At 42.9% G+C, this 24,261-nt stretch overlaps 1 protein-coding gene across 3 annotated transcripts; it reads left to right on the plus strand.

Annotated features, from left to right (window-relative positions):
- The first annotated feature begins 282 nt into the window (after positions 1-282).
- On the plus strand, positions 283-9,310 carry LOC139335589 (acylamino-acid-releasing enzyme). 3 transcript variants are annotated; one of them, XM_070969252.1, is made up of 22 exons: positions 283-684; positions 2,327-2,462; positions 2,709-2,784; positions 2,870-2,945; positions 3,167-3,279; positions 3,531-3,665; positions 3,918-4,009; positions 4,433-4,470; positions 4,556-4,677; positions 4,814-4,874; positions 5,326-5,420; positions 5,630-5,681; positions 6,513-6,616; positions 6,778-6,910; positions 7,113-7,196; positions 7,310-7,390; positions 7,764-7,852; positions 8,026-8,219; positions 8,318-8,420; positions 8,681-8,787; positions 8,923-9,018; positions 9,071-9,310. In XM_070969252.1, the coding sequence occupies exons 1-22, from the start codon at positions 567-569 to the stop codon at positions 9,141-9,143; spliced, it is 2,178 nt and encodes a 725-aa protein (XP_070825353.1). In that variant the 5' UTR covers positions 283-566; the 3' UTR covers positions 9,144-9,310. The 3 variants fall into 3 exon arrangements, with proteins under 3 accessions (XP_070825353.1, XP_070825354.1, XP_070825355.1); XM_070969253.1 differs by having other exon boundaries at positions 8,923-9,310; XM_070969254.1 differs by lacking the exons at positions 8,681-8,787; positions 8,923-9,018; positions 9,071-9,310 and having other exon boundaries at positions 8,026-8,234; positions 8,318-8,403.
- Positions 9,311-24,261: the final 14,951 nt, after the last annotated feature.

Here is a 24,261-nt window from a genome sequence, read left to right on the forward strand (position 1 = left end):
ATCCACCTGGAGAGAGGGGTAATCTTGAACCCGCAGAGAAGAAAACAGTCGTAAAAATGAGCATAAGAAACGTACAGTGAACTGCTGGTAATTAAATGTTTTAAAAGTAAGCTTTAATGACATTAGAATTGACGTTAGTATTGATAATATTGACCATTTCATCTGAAGCAATCATTGTAGTGACCATCTGCTGTCCCCTTGCGGACGGCCGTTTCCCTCCAGAACACCCCTCCAAACTGAACCACAGTGGTATCGGCCATTCATAAATCCAATATGGAGGCACTGGTGCAGTAAAAATCATAGTTGTGAAATGTTGAATCAAGTCCAGAGGATGCAATTGGAGGCGAAAAAATCATTGACAGACTATTGCTGATAAATTCATGAACGGAGCTGCCGTGAAACCGAGCCTTGGCGACTTTTGTGACCCTCCTAGCGGCTTTTAACGGGTTTAGCGCCTGTGTTTGATACATGAGTTTGCGATTGTCTCTCTCTCGCTGGTGACCGTTCAGCTGTGGCAGGTTGGTGATTTAAATGAGAGCTCCGTGTGCGCTCGGCAGCAGACACCGATGGACCCCGGACAAATCACCGGGGTGTACGGAGAGGTCAGCGGCCTCCCGACGCCTGTTTCTGCCCGTGTGAGTGAGGAGCAGCTCCCAGAGATCCGGATCTACACTGTGGCTGCAGGTGAGCTGGGGAAACGCACGCGCACACACGCTTCCACGTTTCCACGTTTCCATCACTTTTGGGACATTACTTATATTCATTTCCTGGAGACTTATCCCAACCTTAACCCAAGTATTGTTGGTGATTTTGCAAACCATTTGCAAAGCAAGTTTTGACAGTGTTCCTCATCACCACAACGATGGAAGATCAGTGGGTGCATTCCACTACTCACGACTTCATCCGTCTGCTAATTTATTGCTTACTAGGCTGGAAATTATTGGAAAGCAAAAATCATAAAAAAAAAAACATATTCAGAAATCTGAAACTACATGATTTGTAGTGAAGGAGCAATAACTTTTCATAAACAGTAAGGACTGCTGAAGAATGAAATGATTACCTTTTAAACTGAAGAATAAGGAAAAAATATGGATCTAACTTCTCTAATTCAGGGTCAGTATTATGTTTGTGTACTGTGAGATCTACCATACAAGTTTCAAGGTGGGAAATACCATACCTTTACTTTTAAATGCAGGGTAATTACACAAGGATCCCCACAATCTGCAAAGTTCTTTACACCACACAATATGAAAACACTGAAATAACCACAGAACACAGTCCTGTTCTTCTAGCTTCCCCAGCAGTGTCCTGAGGGTGGCTCTTAAGGAAAGGCCTCGGAGGCATCGATATCAGGTTGGATGCCAGTTTGCCCAACAGATGTCCTGTGTGCAAAGCCGATGCTTTGGACTGATGATGGCACGAGGAAAATTCACAATGTCCAAAATGAAAATCCCATCATCTGGCAGATATGAGAGTCCACAGTAAACCTCCTGCACAAATTTCCATTTGTTTATGAATGTGTGAATTTGTTAATCTGTCCATTCCATGTGAAGACTCGACCTGAACATGATGAATGGTCAGAGTCACTGGAAGTCATCCTCTTGGACAATGAACATCCAGGTCAGATTTGATGACAGTCTGGCCTGTAGTTGTTCAGATATCTTACCTGAACCAACAGGTAAATACTGCAGAAAATGAAAGAGATCCTCATGTGCTTAGATTTCAACCCACCAACAAAACTAAACTAAATCCCTCTGGGAATGACTTTTTGGATTTCGTGACAACCTGCTGGTCAAAGGCGCTCTGGGACTGACACCAGTGATCTTGTCTTAAGGGTTTAGAAAGGTTTACAGAGTAAACCCATCTGTTTGTCTGGAGGAATACTGTTCAACCTGACTGCTGTTTATTGGATACTGCACAGTACATTGGATTGTGGGTTGGGGAGAGGACACTGGCATCATTCAAGTGGCTGTTTAAATGGCTTTGACTTGAAATAAATACAGTAAAACATTAGATGTTAGTATGACATAAGTATTTTTGCAATCTTCAAGCTATTAAAGTTGTCATATTGATATGTCTAAAGCAAGATATTCTAAAGTTGAACAATAAGCATAATGAAAGATGACAGTGACAGCAAACTGGAAGTTTAATTATTCATAATAATAACTTAAGTGCATTGCAATACCTGCCAACAGTTACACCGACCCAAATGTACTGTATCTGTGATCAGCTAATGATCCTTTAAACCACAAAGCTTAGATGGAAATAACTGAGCGTCTCTTGTTTAAATCAACTTTATCCAGCTTCTAACTGTGTCCACATCCAGAGTGGAGTCAGAGGGATCTGGTCCGAGGATCCAGACTTCACTACACACAGCAGTGGACTCTGATCACAGACATCAACGACCACAAGACAATCAGGACTGTCCTCCCACCAGGACCCTGTGCACCTGTGTCTGGAGAGTGAGTACACACATATTTACAAAATACTATAACAAAACCCCTTAAATTTAACAGAATGCTCGGCTTTTATTAATTCCTCTGACATTTCACTCGGATCTCTAAAAAGGAGATTTATTACAGCTTTGAATGGAAATGAACGCTCATACTGTGTTTCTGCTGCCTGAATACAGAGTGGTGTGGTCACACTCGCAAACGACTATTGAACATTTAACCAGAGAGAGTCTTTACTTCTTCTCTGCCTTGCAGACTACTGAGTGGACTCTCTCCCATCCGAGGCCTGAGGGCCGTTGTCAGGGAAACAGGTGGCCACCAGCTCCTCGAGGTGGGAAAAACAGAGCGCAGTATCCTCTGTGAGATCCATGTTTGAGCCTTTTGACCGACTGTTGTTGTTTATGGTTGTTGTTCAGATATGGGACCTCCACGGCCTCAGGAAATGCCTCAACCTGAGTGGTCTCAACAAGCACGGCAGAGTGTACGATGACAGTAAGACACGTTTCACGTTTTAGCTTATTTCAGCAAGATCAGCATCACCGACCCAGTCACATCAACCTACTGCGCACAGTGTTTTCCACTTCTGAGACCTATGTGGGCTACTGTGCCCTTGTATTGTTGTGTGTTAATGTGTTTATATATGTTTGATGTGTGTGTGTGTGTGTGTGTGTGTGTGTGTGTGTGTGTGTGTGTGTGTGTGTGTGTGTGTCCAGCCCAGTTTGGCTGTCTGTCATGGTCCGAGTGTGAGAGCAAACTGTTATATGTAGCTGAGAAGAGCAAGAAGACATCATTAGAAACATGTGACGGGGAATCTGCATGTGGGAAGGTATCACACACACACACACACACACACACACACACACACACACAGACATCCAAACATGCACACATGAAGCAGATTTCATTGTCAGTTACTACACAGAGAAGTATTTTTGTTTACACATGTCTTATTTTGCTGGTGAGTGTGTGTGTGTGTGTGTGTGTGTGTGTGTGTGTGTGTGTGTGTGTGTGTGTGTGTGTGTGTGTGTGCGTGTGCGTGTGCGTGTGTGTGTGTGTGTGTGTGTTCTGCTCAAACAGGACAGGAGTGTGTACTGTGAAGACTGGGGTGAAGCTCTGACCAATAAGAGCGTTCCTGTGATTTGCGTGGTCAATCTGCACGGCGGCTCCGTCAGTGTGCTGCAGGGCGTCCCGCCTGATGTTTCACCTGGACAGGTCACCTGACTCTGCAGGATTTAGATGTTTCTGTTAGTGTTTGGAGGTCAAGTGTGGATCCCACTTGAGTCTCAGTGTGTGTTTGATCATATTGATACACACTAACAGTAGCATGTACTCTTTGGCTTTTTACACATAGTTTTCAAAGTTTTCCGTGTGTGTGTGTGTGTGTGTGTGTGTGTGTGTGTGTGTGTGTGTGTGTGTGTGTGTGTGTGTGTGTGTGTGTGTGTGTGTGTGTGTGTGGTCCTCCAGGCTCTGTGGGCTCCTGGGAGCCAGTCGGTGTTTTTCGTCGGTTGGTACCACGAACCTTTCAGACTGGGACTGAAGTTCTGCTCTAACCGCAGGTTTGATAGCTGCTTCGTTTGAGTGAGTGAGTCAGCATGAAAAACTGAAAAAAAAAAAAAAAAAAGGAACAACGACAAAAGCAATTTATTTATCCTGCTGAAAATCACAGGTTTCGATTTGGGTCAGTCATGAAAAGAAAACTGTGTGGAAAAAATAGAGAAATGCACATTAAAGCAAATTATCATATTCATTCAATATCAGACAGTTATTATTGTTATAGCAGTATGTTGGTAGCACGGGAGGTCATTTTGTTATGCTGAATTGGAGATGAAAGATCAGAAAAAGCAGAAACAATGTTCAACCTTGTTTGTGTGTCCAGGCATCAAGAAGACGCTCAGACATGTAAAAGCAGTTTGTTCACAGCAGGCCTTGGAGTAAACAGTGGAAATTACAGATTCGTTTCTCCTAAAATTCTGTTTCAGATCAGCGTTATTCAAGCTGGACCTGGATGGAAACTGTGGTGAGCGCATCATATTTGTGCTTTTGCTAATGAACCACACTTGCACACTCTCTGATCCCTGTACGTCCTCCTCCCTCCAAACCAGAGTGTCTGTCTGGGGACAACCTGTCGGTGTCCTGTCCCAGGCTGAGTCCAGACGGGTCTATGCTGATCTACCTGCAGGGTCGAGTCTTCGGCCCTCACAACCAGTGCCTCAGTCTGCAGCAGGTACTCTGTGTGTGTGTGTGTGTGTGTGTGTGTGTGTGTGTGTGTGTGTGTGTGTGTGTCTGTCTGTCTGTCTGTCTGTCTGTCTGTCTGTCTGTCTGTTTTTCTTCTGTTAACAGTGACTGTTGATCCTCCACAGTTGGACCTGAAGAGCAGGAAGACATCCACACTGTTGGACGTTGTCAGCAGACCACAGACTGGTAGGTTACATACTGTGATATTGCAGTGTCTGCAGTTTTTTTGAACACACACTCATGATCCCCAGTGGATGAATCCACTGACTTTGGCGATCCTTCTCTCGTACCACCATGAGATTGATTTCGTGGTTTTAAGTGAAATGTCTCAGCAACTATTTGATCTATTGCTGTGAAATTATGGTCCATAATGTATATATTTTGTATATTTTCTCTGTGGTGTTTATACTGAAATGCAGTCATCCCAGAGTTAGCATTGATACAGGCGATATTTTAAAATGACCTTAATTAGAAATGCAGTGCTTGTTTAGTTTATTAATGTCCAGTTTTTGTAGTGACTTTCAGGGGTAGCAGGATAAAAGCTAACATGGTGAGAGTGAGGGTGCTCGATGGAGGACCAGAGCTAAAAGAAATGTAAAGGTAAAAAGTGAATTCTCTCCATGTCTCTCTGTTCCAGGTGAGTTTGCAGGCCTTTATGAAGCTCTGCCCTCCTGCTGCTGGTCTGCAGACAGTCAGAGAGTGGTGTTCAGCAGCGCCCGCAGAAACTGGAAGGTAACCACCACATGCTAAGCTAAGCTATTCAACTTCTGGCTCTGCACAGTTTACTACACAATTTATATACAGACATGAGAGACAACTACAAGCCAGAAATTAATTTTAAATAAAAAATATCTACGAGACAGTTTTTCTAACATTTTGAAGGTCATTTTGATTTTGTGCTCATCAGTCGTCACACTTCACTCTGTCCTTCTCTCTCTCAGGATCTCTTTATGGTCGACAGAAGATCAAACAAAGTTACCTCCCTCTCTGATAGTAAGAGTCCATCCTCTCCTCCACCTCCTTTTCCTCCTCCACCTCACTCTCTTCTGTCCTCATCTCCATCTCTTAATTTCCCTCCTCCTCCTTCTCCTCTCTTTCACCCTCCCCCCTCTCCACAGCTTCCGCCTCCTCCCTCCCCCTGTTGGCCTCCCTATCCTCCCCCATCTCCTGCTTTTTTTCCTTCTCATTTTCCTGTCCCTCCTCCTGCTGTTCCTTTGTCATCTCCTCTTCCTCCCACTCCCCTCTCCCCTCTTCTCCCACCTCCCCCTTTCCCTCCACCTCCAGGTGCTCTTCCTTCTTCTTACTGTCATGTTCTTCCTCCTCCTCCTCCTCCTCCTTCTCCTTCTCCTTCTCCTCTTCCTCCTCCTCCTACTACAGAACCCCTTCTCCATCCACCTCCCCCGCCTCCCCCTCCTTCTCATCTTCATCATCAGGAGCACAAGCGAGAACAGGAAGGTACGACAAGACCAAAAGGCTTAATGCTGCCACCGACATCATATCGGAGAATTTCAAAATAAAAGTCCAAAGTTGCAGAAACGCCACAAGACCGTGCAGTGAGCACCAAGACAACAAAAAATAACATCAAATGCAGCATTTCATCACAGTAGCAACGAATATTGCTTTTGTTGATATTTATGTTTAAAGACTTGGTCAGATGGAGGTCTTATCTTCACTTGTCTTAGAGTTAAAATAATGTTATGATTCCAAGTAAAATGACGTAATTTCAAATACATCTTCACGTGTCACTACTGTGTCCTGTCACCTCTCTCTCTCTCTCTCTCTCTCTCTCTCTTGTTTCTCCGTGTTGCCTCCTCTCCTCTGCAGGTCTCTCTGATCTGCCCAAACTTTATGGCAGCTGGAAGCTGTTGACAGTCCAGAGGGACCTGATGGTCGTCTGCTGCTCCAGCCCCAGCAGACCTCCCACTCTGGTCAGACAACACACACACACACACGAGAGACACAACACCAAGCACTGTGCTAAAATACTGGTTATTGCATGATTAAATCGATGGTTAGTTTGATGGAAAATTTATTTGTTTTCTATATATGTGTGTGTGTGTGTGTGTGTGTGTGTGTATGTGCTGTGCAGAGGGTGGGCTTCCTCCCTTTGGCAGGTGAGGCTGTAACCTGGCGAACCCTGCAGCAGCCGGTGATGACCTTTGACTTCCATTGGACAGTTCTAGATGTAACGCCTCCAGCACAGGAGGACAACCCACACTACTGTGAGCATGAGACACACACGCATGCACATACACACACACACACAAAAAACACACAGTGGGTAAAAAGGTTGATCAATCACTCCATCAATATAGACTTTGCTGTGATATCATACTATGTTCTCTCTCTCTGTCTGTCTTTCTCTCTCTCTCTCTCTGTCTTCTCTTTCTTTCTTTGTCTCTGTCTCTGTCTCGCTCTCATCAGCTGGTCTAGACTTCGGGGCTGTCCTGGTAAAACCGTCTCGTCCCCTCCTTGAAGCCAAGATACCTCTGGTCGTCTTCATCCACGGTCTGTGTTAACATCAGTTATCTCTGTGGTTGCTATATTTCTGCTTGCAGGATGGAAAATTGCTTGATTTGTTAATACTATGACTGAATTTTTATGTTTGTTTGCTCCCCCAGGTGGCCCCCACTCCCAGTTCCCAGCAGAGTGGAACTGCACCACAGCTGGACTGGTTAAACTCGGCTTCGCTGTGCTCATGGGTGAGACGGCTTAATTGAAAAAGGACATCACACTGTATGTGCATATGTTTTATACAGAGCTAGGACTCATCACTTTGGTTAAAACTATGTATTTGTTTATTTTTGATCTTAACATCCATGTAAAAATCTGATTTTAAATATATTATTTTCATCATCTTACTTTTACTGACTGACTTTTATGAGTGCTAAAAGTGGTCTGTTTATGAAATATGTGTGGAAAACAGTTCTGACTAATCTGCTTTTAAAAAGAAAATTTAGGTTTCATGGTGAAAAACACTGAAACAATAAGACTCCCGAATTCCCGCTGCCAACAGCTTTTCCATTTCTCTTTTTAGTCTCCCCTCTTTCTCCCTCTTTGTGTCTCTCTACCTAGTGAACTACCGCGGATCCACAGGGTTCGGCCAGGACAGCATTTTGTCCCTGATCGGTCAGATCGGAAGCCAGGATGTAAAAGATGTGCAGGTACTGGCTGACACAGAGTCCTGGACAGAGTGAGGTTGGCAACAGAAAGAGGAAAAAAAATCTGTGAAATATCTGAGATAAAAGACAAATTACAGGCAGAATGTGTTCACGCTTCTTTTATCTCCGTGTCACCGTTCAGCTGAAAATGGTTTGACCTCAGTGTCTTTACCCAGAGGGCCGTGCTTGCTGCACTACTGACGGACATCACCCTTGACCCCAAACGCTTAGCCGTGATTGGTGGATCTCATGGGGGCTTCCTAGCTTGTCACCTGGTTGGTCAGTACCCAGAGTTCTACGGAGCGTGCGCGGCCAGGAACCCCGTCATTAATGCTGCCACTTTATTGGGCACCAGTGACATAGTGGACTGGTGAGACACATGCATGTACGCCGCAGCCTGTCCACACAGTGCAGCACATCCAAACCACTATAAAGTTTGAATGGTTCATCCTCTCTCTGTGTCTCCAGGCGTTACACCAGTGTGGGCTTTCAGTACTCGTATGACCAGATCCCCACTGCTGAAGCCCTGGTTGCGTTGTTGGAGAAGTCACCCATCGCACATGCTGCTCAGGTCAGACTTTAATCACAGCTGAGCAAATAACCAACATATCCATGGAGCAGGAGTTATTTCTCTTTCTGAAATAATCTACCGCTGCACATTCAAAGGTGAGCTCTGTTGGTATTTTCAAATCCAGGCTGAAAACGTACCGCTTTTCTCTTCACTTTGATCTTCCCTGACTTCACCGACTGGGAACCCAAATCACTGACTGCTCCTCTTTACTCATTATCAGTGTGTGTGTACAGTGTGTTTATCTGTGTGTTTGCTCGTAGATCAAGGCTCCAGTGCTGCTGATGCTGGGGGGCAGAGATAGGCGAGTGTCTCCTCACCAAGGTCTGGAGCTCTACAAGGCACTGAAGAGCAGAGCTTTACCTGTCAGGTACAACAGAGCACACAGAGCTTTTCATTCAGCTCAGACATTCCTCTTATCTTGTCCTCACCCTGTCGGTCATCCAGACTCAGAAGTATTAGGACACATTTTTAGCTCTGCCTGTTGTTCTATGTGTCCATCCAGATTGCTGTGGTTTCCAGAAGATGGACATTCTCTGTCCAGAGTGGACACACAGGCCGACTGCTTCCTCAACACAGTGTTGTGGCTGCAGCAGCATCTCTGAACGCACACACACACACACACACACACACACACACACACACACACACACACACACACACACACACACACACACACACACAGACTGTGATGAAGCATTGCTCAAGGATTTCTGCTGCTGCTGAACATCCTTATAACAGAGGATAAATGAGGTTACTATCAGCAGTTGGCAATCTTGAACACACCACTGCCTTTTTACCAACAAAAACTCATTCTGTACGTTACAGTGTACCTAATTTTGTAATAATGTTTCCAAATGAAAGCATGTAATAAAGAAAATCTTAAAAACTTGTATAGATTTTGACATCTTTGATTACTCAATGCTGCATAAAAGTGCCCCAAACTATTATTGTCACATTTATTTATCAATTAAAAAAAGACTCTTTACATTGGTCCTCACCCATCTGCCAAGATCACCTCTGACTGACTCATATCTGCAGTCTGAAATATTTTTCTGACTTATCATATACACTAAATGTAATCTGCAGAATGTCCAGCAGATGGCAGTCTCTGCCTGTCATCACAGTTTTGCCTCACTGAACATTTATTCCCTTAAAAATTAACGCTTTTATCATGCCAGCTTTATGATGTGTATGTATACGTGGCCGTTTCAGATCTCTTAAACAAAATATCATCCATGCATGGATGCATCAGATTAAATGCATCAGATCAACTACACATTAAAACGAATAGCTAAGTGTGATCCTCTGTATGTCATCACAAGCTTTGGTCTTGCAAAAAAACCAAAAAACCAAAAAACATCACTGAGACCCAGAGCTCAAAGTGTCACATGGACCTAAAATAGTCACATTTTAAAATGTGACATCTGAACCTTTGGAACCACTACAGAACTGTAAACCCCTGAAGCTGCTTGAAACCTCATCTGGTGTCTCAAACTGAGGTTCTTGACCGCCTTCCTCACAACAAATAATCTGCTGTAACCCTTCAGCCAAGCTGAGACAGGCAAGATCCAACAAAGTGATCTCTTCCTCTCTCATTCCCTCACAGCTGGATTTCTTGTCATAGAGATCAAATCTATCAGTCTCTCTTTCTTGCCAGACATTAACATCTCACCAGATACTTGTTTTACTTTTCCTCTGTTTGGCACAGCCAGATCAAATTCTGGGAACAACAATAAGATTAATCCGTCTTGTATCTCAAAGCTTCGTTCTAACAAACCCTGTCCTACTTGTTAAAAGATTAAGGACAGACTGTGAGATATGGGACAAGGAGAAGCGGTGCCTCTACCTCTGAGACTTGATAGTGGCCTTGAACAGTCCAGTTGAACAGGCATTTCCTTCAGCTGATACCGGCAACAAATGAAATTCACAGACACGTTTTGTGGCCGAGATGACACACTGAGGTGGTTGATATCTTCCAGAAGCTTCCTCTGTGCTGTCCCAGACACAACGACGGTGTTAATTGCCCCCCCCCCCCCCAACACTTTGCTCTATGGCCTTGACTGCAGCAGCTGCCTGGTGAAGTCACTGTAACGTGGGTGTTGGGTGAGGTCACCAGTTTGAGAGATGGAGGGAGAAAAGGATGGAGATTGAGAGAGAGAGAGACTGTGCTGATGAGGAAGCAACAGATAAAGAGAAGAGGAATGAGACAGAGGCGACTGAGAGCCAGATAGAGGGAGAAGTTCACGGCGCCCCGTCGTGGTATTCTGGTGTGTGGGCTGGGGCACAGAGATGAAGCATTGTTGGGAGCTGAAGACAGGGGAAAGACTCATGCTCACGCTGGGTGTATGTAGGACGTAGACAGACAAAGGGGAAAGAGCAAGTGTGCTTTGTACGCTGGTGGATAAAGAGCCTTTTGGAAATGGTTTGTTCTGGTGCTTCCCCTCCGCAAAGACAGACAGAGAGAAGCTGAGCACGGCCCAGCAGAGGACGATGGAAAAGAGCTGAATGGAATAAACAGGAGAGCCAGGCTGGGTTAAACTGTCCTGCAAACCAGACAGCGAGTGAAGGCTTCGTTCCCAAGGGAGCATGAATTCACTCTGTAAATCACGGTAAACCTGCAGCTCTTCTGCAGGTCAGCTTCCATCTTCACTGACCTTGAACTCACAGGGCCTGCTCACTGGCCATGTTAATGCAAAGTGTTCAGCCTTTAATCAAAATGAATATGCTTGGAACATTTTCCCCATTTCCTGTTGGCAAAAAGGACAGGAGATAGAAAAATGGCTGGAACTGTACACATTATTAATATTTATCTCAGAATATTTGGAATTGTTGAGCAGCTTGTGAGCAGTTGATTGTGAGTACGAAGTAAACCAGTCGTGTCTGAATCGTGGACGCTCCTGTTAGTACTCGAGGGCTCAAACCCACAGTAGACAAGGCCTGGCTGTAATCCTTGCCTGAGCTTTACGCCTCTGTGTGCTGTCTTGCTGGAGGAAATGGGCCTTAAAGACCTCATCATGTTATGAGAGCGAGACGGTAATGTACTGAACTGCTGCAGTTCGGTGTACTTTAAAGTCCAAAGAATAAAGAGAAAACTGTGTTTGACTGGAATGGGTTGAAATTGGATTTGGAATGCGCTTTGAGGGCGTATGACTTATGTTCAAGCTGGAAAGGGCTGTTCAAACTTCCATTTCCTGGTTCACAAATGTAAAAATTGTTTTTACAAGGCAAATAAATCAAATTCTCAACCATGAAGTTCCAACATCTGCATCCCTCCACACATCGTAATGGCAGCTTCCCCTCTTCTCATCCAAACCCTTGAGCCATGACCTTCACCTGTGGACACTGGGCGTGGGCCAACACGTCATGTCTTCACTCGAGTGTGAAAATAGGCAGGGCGCAAAATAATTCTTTTACAGTCTCACTTCATACTCTCAATAAAACGTTGCCCTCAGCTTCTCGCCCCTCATTCCGTTTTCCCCTCGTCCCCCTCCTCTGAACTCTCTTTCTGGCGTCCGTCCTCGTTATTTTCTTTGTCTCCCTGTTTTTACCATGAAACAGCATTTGTGTGTGTACACAGCGTTCATTCACAAGCTTGTGAACACAGGCCCTAATGGGGGGAAGCAGCATTTTTACCATCTCCCTTTTGATTCACCCTTTGACTGTTAAAAGCTGTTTGAACAGCGTGGGCCCCGCTCAGGAAAGGACGGGATGTTCCTTTGTGGCGGCGCTATGCGTGCTGTGACCTTTCGCTTTTTTTCTTTTCATTCTTTCCCTCTGATCCGTTCCTTCTCTGTCTGTCTGTCTCTAACTTCAGCTATCTTTTTTTGTTGTAAATCTGCCATTTGCTTTGTTAAATGCTGATGAATCGCAACAGACTGGTGGGATTCAAATGGTTTCACAGCGCAGCTGGCTGAGACTATGATGGCTTTGGTTTGTCATCTATAACAGGTGGAGCTATTGTCTTTGTAGTGAAGAAGGTGGGGTGTGTTGGTGGTTATGAGGATGCTGTGAAGGTTTTAGGGTTTGGTTTGTAGAGGTGTATGTTAGCTATATGTTGATATGTGCATGTTAGGCAGAAATATCTTCTGTGCAGTGAAGTCATCCCTACCCATTTCCATCTTAAATCATTTGGAATAATGAAGAGTATTTTTTCTTGAGTCTCATGGTGTGATCTGAAACAGCATGAAATAATTCGCTGCAGGGCTTAAATTATTCTGTTGTTTGTTTTAAAAAAATGTGTTTAGTGTTAAAGATTCAATAGGTGCATTTCCATCCACCTCCATGCACATTTTCAATTTACGTATAAAACATAGCACAAAAGTTTTTATGAGTGGCTGAGGCGGAAATGAAAAAGTGTGACAAAATGCAATGGAAGCAGACTCAGGAGATAAACCACGATGAAGGTGAAGCATGAAACTAAAAGCAGCAGACGATATTTAGATATGTGCAGGGCAAGAAAGACACTGAGACTGTAGTGTTACTCAATTAATACATAAAGCAACACATTTCATCACGTTTTCTGACGTAGTTTTCCACTGTTCGAGTTTTTGATCAGCATATCATGTTGTTGCTCCCTCTTCTTCTGCACTGATTTAATGGTACCTAAACTGGAAATTTGGTTTGGATTGGTTTGGAAGTTTGGATGAAATCTCGCTTCTAGTAGACAAAATAACTTAAAATGAAGACTTTCTGCAGTGTGAGTCCTCAAAGGAAACCTAAATGTTCATGCTGAATGGCCAATATTTTAATCATACATATTTTCCATTAAAGGTGCAGTAAATAAATCATCAAAATGAGCATGCTGGACATATTAATTGCTGTGGTTCTACTGTATTAGCTCAGTCCACAGTACCCAGCGGCTCATGGGAAGATGCCCTCTTTAGCTGTAGGATCCATCTGAACTCCTTCACACACACACAAACCTCTTTCATCTCTCCTCCTCCTCCATCCATTTGGCTCGCCTCCCTCTCCTTTTGTCACATTTATCTATCTCCCTATTCCCATGCTGCGTCCTAAGCTACTTTTGTACCAGCGCCATGCAGGATGATATGGTGGGTGGGGAGGGGGGAACATTTCTTGGCTCCAGTCGCTCTTATCCGGAGAACAACTTACACCAAAAGAAGGACAAGACAGCTGCAGACCCGTCGACACAGTGATCCAGTGATATCTCTTGACCTCACTGTTGTTTGTTGCTGTGGTTACTGGAGGATGCACGTGTAAACGACTTGTTGGTTAGAGAATCTGTGATATTCAAAGGTAGAACCATGTTTGTTCATGTGCAGCATTCCTTCACCTGAATTTGCTGATATGGGCTGCTAGAGTTCATGAGGGCCTTCAGTGTCAGCAAAGAGATAGATGGATGATGGAAGAGGCACACAACAGTTTACTGAGTTATTGATGGTAGAATTGAATGAGCAGCTGCATTTACTCATAAGGATCAGTTTACTCGCCTGTGGCTCTGGTTTGAACTGTATGAAGTTTGAGAAAACTTAATTATCTCACTTCAGGGTGGAGTTTGAAAGACATGGGTGCTTACCAGGCAGAGGGTCTAATGAAGAATGCATGATGGAAATTGTAGGTGTCTTTGTAGCTTAGCTTGTAGCTAAAAGTCACAATATCTCTGTTTCTGCTGCACTGATGACTATCGACAAGTTCCTAACTGTATAGAGGTGCAGCACTCAAAAGCTGGAGTGCCCCTTTAATGGAGAGCCTGGACATGTATGAACTGTGTTCTTTGTTGGAGAACAGCGGGCAGAAGACAACGTTGTAACACAGAGAGTCATGTAACTCAGTTTAGAAATATCAGACACTTGGCTTTGGGCCACATCGGCTCAGCAGACATCAAATATTATTACCAATAGTCCATAAGGTTACTTGATAAGTTGAGTCCAAACCTGGGTGCATTTCATTACTGTGGCATTGTGTTCCCTTTGAACGATGGATCATTTGCTAAATACAGTGCATAATTGATGTCTGGAGAAAAGAAGTTTAGACAGTTCTAAATGAATGATCACAGTGGTCTTGCTTTGGTCTCACTGCCACACAAACAGGGATGTACAGCAGTCCTGGATGGGAGAGCGGGACGTCATGAAACGGCACCTTCAAACAAGCTGGATTTCCCATTAGAAAACGTTTGTAACAGCTTTTCACCAGATGATACACCTTGTCATGATTTTTTCCTTTTTTTTTCCGAAATAATACATCAAAAATCTGAACCAGGAAAAAAAATCAAAAAACATTCGTAATGGTAAAGGAAGCAAAGCAGGAATTGGAACCAATAACATCTAAACCTTACTGATATTTGGTTTGGTGGACAGGAAATCTGTGATGACAACATGTTCAATATGAAGTTCAAATTCACCAGATCTTTCTCATTTTCAATTAAGCAACCTGTTAAACACTCTCTCATTCTGAAGCTATTCATTTACTGCCATTTATTTGTCTGTAGCGGCGCTGCGGTTTCTCGATGCAGATGTCAGCTCCTCTGAAAACAAATATAACTCGTGATGGCTGCCATGGTTCTGCTGTCAGGCAATAACATCTCCAAATGTCAGTGTCAGGACTCAGGAATGACAAGAATTCAGAATAACATCAGTGTTTTTCGTGGCTCCTGGAGTTATTGAGACTCCCTCGACAGTGAGAGGACTGCACCAATAATTGCAATAATTTCATTTGCAAAAATGCCTGTTGTCCATTTGCCCATCAACAGAAAAAACTCTGTGTGTAACTAATTGCCTTCACGTGCACTATAGGAATCCCCTCAGCTCAGTAAAATGTGTACAGTGCAGTCTCCTCAACTAACCATTAACTAAGAAAATTCTTGACGTCTTTGAATCATGTATGAACTTGTGTTTTCTGACAATTGTTTCTCACTTGTAACCTTCTTAATAATAAAGCTGTCACCTCATCACCATCACTTAAACATGCATATGCTCTTCGAAACTCCGAACGACCTTGCCAAGTCCAAATATCACAACACCTTTGACTGTACAGTAGACTGTTGACATACGTTCGTTGCTTCAGTGTCTCAACATGTATTTGGTCGTTCTTAAACTCAACCCACACTGGCCATCTGTTTAAACGAGTGAAAGCCAATGAACGTGTCCCCAAACACTGATGATGACGATGCTTCACTGTAGATGTGCGTATGAAGCTGCACTTTACTGTAAGCTGCTCATTGAGTTTGAACTGTCTTACATGATGCTGTTTGCTGACTGCTTTGATACTTCATACTGTTCTTGTTTTCATCAGACGGCTGAAGGAATTTTCTACAAACTATTGACTGATGGCATTGAAAGCTACAGTTGGACCTGAGGAAGTCCTGTAGATGGAATATCATTCATCAGTCTGGCATTATCTCCTGCAGAGCAGAGTGAACATTCAGGAGCTGCATTAACTGACGGTAGCTTAGCTCAGCTAGTTAGCTGCCTTCTTTACTGGTGCGGTGTTGCAACTGCTTAAAGCTGCTATGAGTGCAGCAGGTTGTGGAGATAGTTAACTAGGGGAACATCTACCAATTAACAACACAGAGTTTATGGTTCTGCAGATTCATCCAGGTTGTTGTATAGGAAAAACATCACTGGTCCATTTAACAGTAGAGGGGGTTAGAATAGGAAGGGCCCCAACCTCATGTGGTGGGGCACCAGCATGCAGAGCCATGAAGAAGTTCCAAACCCTGGATGAGATCTACTACACCTGAACTACACCTCTGTAATATTAACACGTGGAACTATTAACTATTACCATTGATTATTTTTTCTTTTTCTGTACTGATGCTGGTGTAAAGCACTTTGTAACGTGTTTGAAAAGATGCTATAAATAAATAAAGATTTACTTATTTACCCTCACTTAGAAGCATGTACAGGTCAACTAGTTTGGAGCTTGCAGGGTAGCCTAAATGGCCCTGCATTGCTTTTTCTCTACTGGACTGGCACCCTGCTGAATATTTTGTGTCTACCATGGGGGCATCCAAGAAGGCACTTTGAATTGTTTATTGAGCATGGGGACACATGAGTCCACCAGTGTCATTTAGTTTTAGTTTTAGTTAACAATTTTAATACTTGTCATTATCACAAAGGTTGCTGTCATTTTAGTTTTATTTCATCTTTGTAATTCACATTTGTTCTACTCGTTCTTCATTTAGTGGTGTGTAATGGCCTGAGCTATATTGGAAAAAACATCCTCTTGGATCACACACCACAAATTCATCAGTTCGTCTGATTTTATCTCACAAACTGAACAGAAATGTTCAAAGTGAGAGGGGCGCCTGCAGTAAAACATGACTTAAAAGCTGTCCTCTTTTCACACTCATCATTTCAGGTATCCTCTATCTCTTCTGCTTTAACTCCTCTTGTGTCAGCAGGTAAAGGCCTCATCATTAACCTCTCGCGGCCAGTGAACATCTGTAAAGCATGCTGGGACTCACCACAGGTAAGAAACACTCATCTTTCAAAGTTCCCTTCAGGCCTTTGTGTGACATTAGACAAAACTTAACTGCATTTCTTCAGCCATGTGCCAATGATTTAATAAAATAGTAACTATTAAAATCAATTCTATTCGTGATGATAAACATTAGTGAGTGTTAAGAACATATTGAGCATGAACAGCAGAGTGGATTATTCTGCTGCAGCGGGTATGTTTTCTTTTGGTCATGGTGGTTTGTGTTTTGTTGAACTTGCCTTACGTCCAGTTGTGTGACGTTTGTAGACTTAACAATATTTTTCCTGCAGTCTGGAGTCTTCAAGGTCAATGTGTGTGATGTCTGGGAGGTGATTCTGTATGAAATTTCTTTTGTCCAGTGCAGACACCCTTATCTCTTAGAATATAAACAGAAATCTCAGTTAGGAGGTCATCAACTCCCTAAAAGATCATAAACCGTGCACCGTGTCACCCGAGCCTATGTGTCATACTGTACGTTCAGGTAAATAATGCTTTTTGGTTGTGCAATTTTCAATCTGAAATACTATTAATAACACTCCAGTGTGTTGCTTATTCTCTTTTAGTCCATCCATGCTAAGATCTTTGCCGAGTAGGTGCAGAATAATTTTCCAGCAAGCGGCAATATTATTTCATATATATCAAAACCTTCATTAGACCCATTTTTGGACTTTTTTGTTGTTGTTTATGCATACTTTTTTGCATGGGGTTTTTGTTCATTTCAGCATTTTGTGTCAGTACGTGTTTGTGTCTATCTATACATGAATGCAGAGTGTGTGTGCTTGTATAAATAATCTATGCAGTGGAGCGTTTTGGATTATGTGTGATGCATAATTCATTGATAAGAGATGGGATGCTCTTTCATTAGTCAAACCAATCGGGATGCTGTCCTGGACACACCTATCATTACACTGCTCAGTGATTTCATGCTGTGTGTGTGTGTGTGTGTGTGTGTGTGTGTGTGTGTGTGTGTGTGTGTGTGTGTGTGTGTGTGTGTGTGTGTGTGTGTTCATCAGTGCGTTTTATGAGTACGTGCAATAGCTATTAGAAGTAAAATATAAATACATTTTAGTGCTATTTGTTGCTGTGTTTCGGATTATGCAGCAGATACTTAAAAATGATTTTATGGCCTTTATCTTATGTACTGGACTGTGATACCAGTAAGAAGGCTGTAAAAATCCATATTTTGTAAAAGATCAGTGCTTTGCTAAGCACGCGTCTGGGAACAATAATTTCACATCCAGACACACACTGCTGAACACAGATAACGAACATGCGTGAGGCGCCATCAATGTACAGAATGCCAAAGCAACAGCCCATTTTAACAGCAGATTCTGCTCCAAGCTGGTAAAAAAAAGGAACCCGAACTCGTTTAAAGTCGCAGACATTTTAAGTAAATTCTGAAAACATGTACTAATTATAGATGTAAATCTAAATGTTTCATCCTCGTGATTTGTTTGTCTGGAGACTGATGGATCTCAGTCGTGCCACCACCATCCCCTCCTCCTCCCAATGAGAAAAACTCAGTTCATATGCATGTACCTGTAATCTGATCTACGTCACTTTGATACCCATTGTAGAAGCATTGACATGATGTACATGAAATGTACAAATCTAACATATCAATGGTTTGCAGAAACTTACAATGACAAGATCTTATTCCACCGACTGGGCTGTTCCAGAGAAACCAGCTCATCAGATCATTCTGACCATACAGTCGGTCCGGGGCCTCATTAATTAACTGTGCATAGAATCAATGTCAAAAGGTTGCTAATGGACAAAACATGGAACTGCCTATGGCCAAAAATATATGATGACTTCCTCCAATAAATACCAATCAACTTGAATTCCAACAGATATTATTTATTATTGCTACTGTCTGTCTCTGTCTCTCTGTCTTTTTTCTTCATTTTGTTCCTCCTGCTCTGTTTTTCTCCCCTCTGCCGTAACACACCTATTGTTCGGTCTGACTGGAGATTAACCTGCTATTGGCTGCTGAGGTCCATAACACTTTATCCATCAGTGGAGTGTTTGCCAAAGGCTTTTGCTCCTTAAGATGGTGAACAGAGAGAGAGAGAGACGAAGGTATGAATGTGTGTTTGCTCTCTAGTGCACTTTCATATGTGCATGTGCAGTTACGTGTGTGTGTGTGTATGTGTGTGTGTGTGCTGGCTCATTCAGGGTGGGTTTCAGACAGTGAGGGTGTGTGAGGACATTGTGTGTGTGTGTCTTTCATAAATGCGGGATTACCCTGTCGCCCCTTTCTGCACAAAGACAAACAGGCAGGAGCTGAGTCCTACTTAATGAAACACACACACACACACACACACACACACACACACACACACACACACACACACACACACACACACACACACACACACACACACCACTATTATAAGTCTACACTATGTGTGCCACATTTATGGTCTTATTCTGTCCGCCCTTTTATTAGAAACTTGCGTGTTAAGGTGCACTGACTGTGACTGTGAATATATTCTAAGTGAATGTGTTGACCCTGTACTGTGTATGTGTATGTGTATGTGTATGTGTGGGTCTGTGTTCATCCCTCTGCACCTACGTTAAGATTCAGCAGGCAGCACGCGTGCAGCAGCGGTGGTGTTTATGTACTGTACTCTGTTCTTGGAGGGGTGTGTGTGTATGTGTGCGTTGCATAAATGTCCCTCCTCATGTTTATTCATCAGCTGCTCAAACTTCACTGCAGTGTTCGTCTAACTCTCCGCACTTTGATCTCTGGATTACTCAAACAGCTGAGTCAGGCGAAAAACTAAGGACACACACACGCAAACACACTGCTGAATACACTGAACATGAATATACACGCGACGGGTACAAATACACTGACATACACACTGCACAGACACGCTTTAAAATTCACCAACAGCCATGTCAACAGAGCACTGCACAGACAAAGATCGATGCAATACAGTTCATACAAAACTTACTCACACGCTATGCATATACACAAATGTTGAGTTATTATTAATTCACACACACACACACACACACTGCTAGAACACAGCGCTAGAATTGCTGACTTGTGATAAAACCAAACGACTCCAAAATAAATATTTAACCTACAGTATCCTCAGTGTAAAATACTTGGACTGAGAAAGTAGTACATTTTGAATGTGTGTTTTCTTTATGTTCTTAGATTTCACTGTCTACATATTTGCTTTTTGCTTGGTGCTTCCAGTGGAGTCTGTGTAGGTGGGTATACTGTGTGGAGACACATGACTGTCATTTACGTCACCCTTTGTGATTCACGCAGCACAGATGCTACTGAATGATCACAGGAAGGAATATTACAGGAATATTATAGGAATACTACAGGCGCAGTGTGTCTGTAGTGTTTTTTTTTCTTTTTTTCTTCTGCTTTTATGTGCCTTGATTGTGCTCAGTAAGTGCAGTATGTTAGTTAAATAACATGTACCACTGTTCATGTACCACTTGTAGTATTTTACAATTTTGTGTTATTTTCAAGGGTTTCATGGTGTAAAACAAAAATGACAGGGGAGAGGATCAGATCTAGTTTACTCATATTCTTTCTTTTGATGCACCATACAACTAAAGACTTCTTAATTAAACTAACCTCTTTTTTTTACATACTTCACATACAAAGGCAGGTTTGTTGTTTTGTCTTAACAAGGTGCCAATTTCTATAAGATATTGATGTATTACAATCTATTGGCTCTTCACCTTTTGAAGAATAAGACTGATGCTTGCAAAATCACAGCATAGTGTCTCATATCCAAATAATAATATTTTTGTTTTCTTTTGTCTGAAAATTCCTCTTATTGGTGTTGTGGATTGGTTATTATGTGTGTGAATTAATTGTCTATCATGATTACACGGTTCACTGTTTGCAAAACAGCTTGCCTCAAAAACCTCTGAAATAAATTCCTTGAAAGGAAAAGTGCAATCAGAGGGCAGTCTGTCAGTATAACTGAACGTACACAAACACGCTGATTACTGCCAAATCCTATTTTATTAACACTACTGAAGGTTATTGAGTTATTGAGTATATTATCTAATTTAATATTAATTTTCTCCAAGAAATGGACGCAAGTCTATGTAATGTCCCCAAAAGTGATGAAAACCAAACACATATGTGTTTGTGTGTGTGTGTATGTGTGTGTGTGTGTATGTGTGTGTGTGTGTGTGTGTATGTGTGTGTGTGTGTGTATGGGAGGATGGTGTTTCTGCACAGTGGCTCCTGCTGGATTTATTTTCAGTGAACGGTTGCATGGTTGTCCAGTCAGCAGGGTGGTCCAAACTAATGGCCTTGACCCAGGAGCAAGGAAAGCACTCACTGACGTCGACAACACTGATGTGAGCTTTTGTGTAGCTGTCTGTGTTTATTCATGTATATTCAGTGTGTGCAAAAAAGGGCAGACCGGTGAAGTGATGGATGGCGTAGTTTGGGTTTTCGTGAGACAGACCTCTGAGTTAATTGGTTTTACTGATTGAGGTCTTGATTGAATGGAAGTGGCAGGGCACTGGGGATAAAGAAAGCTGTGTGTGTGTGTGTGTGTGTGTGTGTGTGTGTGTGTGTGTGTGTGTGTGTGTGTGTGTGTGAGAAAGTGGGTTTTACACAGACAGACAGACAGACAGACAGACAGACAGACAGAGAGAGAGAGAGAGAGAGAGAGAGAGAGAGAGAGAGAGAGAGAGAGACTGTGTACCAACTGCTACTGGACTACAAGTTCCATGGGTATCAATAAAGTTTCATCTCATCATGTGGTATCTCATGTCTTTAGGTGCATGTGTATGCATCTGAATGTATGAATTCTTTCATGTATGCACAAGCTTTTATCTTAGTTGGTTTCTGTTAGCCACTGGTGCATATGTGTGTGTGTGTGTGTGTGTGTGTCAGGTGAAACCATAGAGGTGAACAGGCCCTGTCGTTGTAATATGATTTTTTTTCCTCAATGGATAGAGGTAGAGATAGGCCCCTGCCAGCTGGCATGAGAGACCCTATGTCATCAGCATTTTGGTGCGTGTGTTTCATCTGTCTGGGGATTCAGTGAAGGTGCCCGTCATGCTTGGCAAACACACGTTAGCGCCATAAAAGACACTCTCCTGCTTTTTCCAGGCACACTCATACATATGCATACATGCAGAAGTTGCTATATTGATTGTAAAATTTGTGGGATGTACTGTAACTGGAAAATTGCTTTATATGGGCAAGGACGGAGTTTCGCAGTCCAGAAAGTCAGAGAATTAATAAATATCTAAGCAAGGCAATGCATCTCACATTTGAAAAGCTTTTCTCACAGGAATAGTGGGATTTTCCTGTTGACAACAACAGCTGTGGTACAGTATGTGAATGTGAGTTGTTGAATGAATGTGATGCATGGAAATAGATCTAAGTGGTTAATCAAAAAAAAGAAAAGAAAAAAAAAAACTCTTCACAGAGGATATGGTTATGTTTGATGCTCATTTGTGTCACAGATGGATGGATGGTCTCATTTCTCTTTAGAGATGCTCACTGGACACACCTGGCAGCCCCGCTCAGTGTCAGCTGCATTGAGAAAAATAAAAAAATGATACAACACAGACTAATGCAGTGTTGCACTATTAGGAAGTTTAATGCCAAATTATCAATCTGGTCCAGTTCTTTGTTCCTTTCAGTGTGCTGTTTGTGTTGTGTTAAGGCAGGATTTGGGCAGTGTGGTGGCAGAGACGCTGGAGATTGGTGCAGAAGAGATACAAGAGATCAAGTACTGGTGATCAAGATTTAAGAGATATAAGATTTCAGATCTTTATTCATCACCACACAACATGCAGATGCTTTTTTTGTAATTTGGTGAACAACACACAACATGCACATCCTGGTAAGTCCTTCCTCCGCGGCAGACCAGGAGCGGTGGGCTGCCAGCTGCCAGCGGCGCCCAGGGGACCCAGTTCATCTTTGTCACCATTCGGTCAGGTGGTGATCTTCTTGCATGTTTTCAGTGTTTTTTTTTGTGGAGGATACCCCAGGTGAACACGAGGAGAACATGCAAACTCCAAATAGAGAGGCCTCTTTTTCCTAAAGGGCAGCAGGCACTGAGGGCATGGTGGAGGAAACACCCCCCTGGCGACCGTGTCACCAACACAAGAAAAAAGAAGACTAAATATAAACTTATACTCGCAGGTAGCACTAGTAAAGCAGCCAACTCTACCACTAAGCAGTAGAAACAATCAATGCAAGGAGTCCTCTGCAGTCCACAGTCTTCATGCTGCGCTTGAATGTGATGAGTCCCAGCTGTGTTGGAGCTCCCAAGCCACCTGGAGAACCACGGGTGCTTTTCATTCCATAAATTGGTCTCCTCGTCTCCTCCACTCGCTTCCTCTCCTTGCGTCTTAGCTCCACCCAGCGAGGACATGAAAGAGGGATGCGAGGAAGGGACGTGAGGACGGAGGAAACGAAACTCCGAAATGAAAAATCTTCGCTCCACAGCGTCAGTCCGAAGCGACGTCAATTACTGATGACGTTTGCACAGCTGTAAAAGCTGTAAAACGTGATATTATGGTCAGATCTGCAGTCAGACTGTTCTACTCCTGATTGCTATTGATGAGGTTTCAATTATATGCCGTTAGAGGCATAACAGAGGACGGGTGTGTGGTAGATTAAACCAACAGCCTTGTAGCCTTGCTTTAAAAAACCGTAATATACCAAGAATTTTAATTAATTTCTTGGTGACAGATACAATTGTTAAAAGGACACAGTTGAAACAAGAATCAAGATTACATTTGTGAAGACCTGCTCCCGCCATGATTCAAACGTGCCACATACGACACGCCCCTTAAATAATAAAAGACTTCCGCGTAGGCTACACCAGTGTATCCTCACTCTGATCTCCTTCAGAAGCCTCCTCTCTCCTCGCTCCTCGTCTCCTTCAGGTGCATTTAAGCAATTGGAAGATCCTTCATCATGGTGGAGGGGAAACGACTTCCGGGTCGACGAAGGAGAGAGGAGACGAGGAGGCACAATTCAACGTAATGAAAAGCACCCCACGTCCAGCCTCTGCCAAAAAAAAAAAAAAAAGCCCCACACCTCTCCACAGTACACAAGAAAATACCAGAATTTCCCCAAACCACCACCTCATTTCACCCACATTTACAGGTTAAATCTGAAGTCAGTAAGAAGAACAGGGGTAAAAACAGCCGGGCTCATGGCAGAAGAAAAATAAAAACATGTTATATTACAGTAAAACCTAAGTCTTACAGTAAAAAGATGTGCCTCTGTTCCTGGAATATCATCTTCAGAAAGACATAATGGAAACAAAACCCAAAAGAATATTTTCTCCTAAAACAGTCAAGAGTTATAAAGTTGAACAAACAAGTCTGGTGTACTCAGGGGCATTTAAGGATGATGATATTATTACAGACATGACTT

The sequence above is a fragment of the Chaetodon trifascialis genome, chromosome 8 (genome assembly GCF_039877785.1).
Source record: "Chaetodon trifascialis isolate fChaTrf1 chromosome 8, fChaTrf1.hap1, whole genome shotgun sequence".
Taxonomy (NCBI): domain Eukaryota; kingdom Metazoa; phylum Chordata; class Actinopteri; order Chaetodontiformes; family Chaetodontidae; genus Chaetodon; species Chaetodon trifascialis.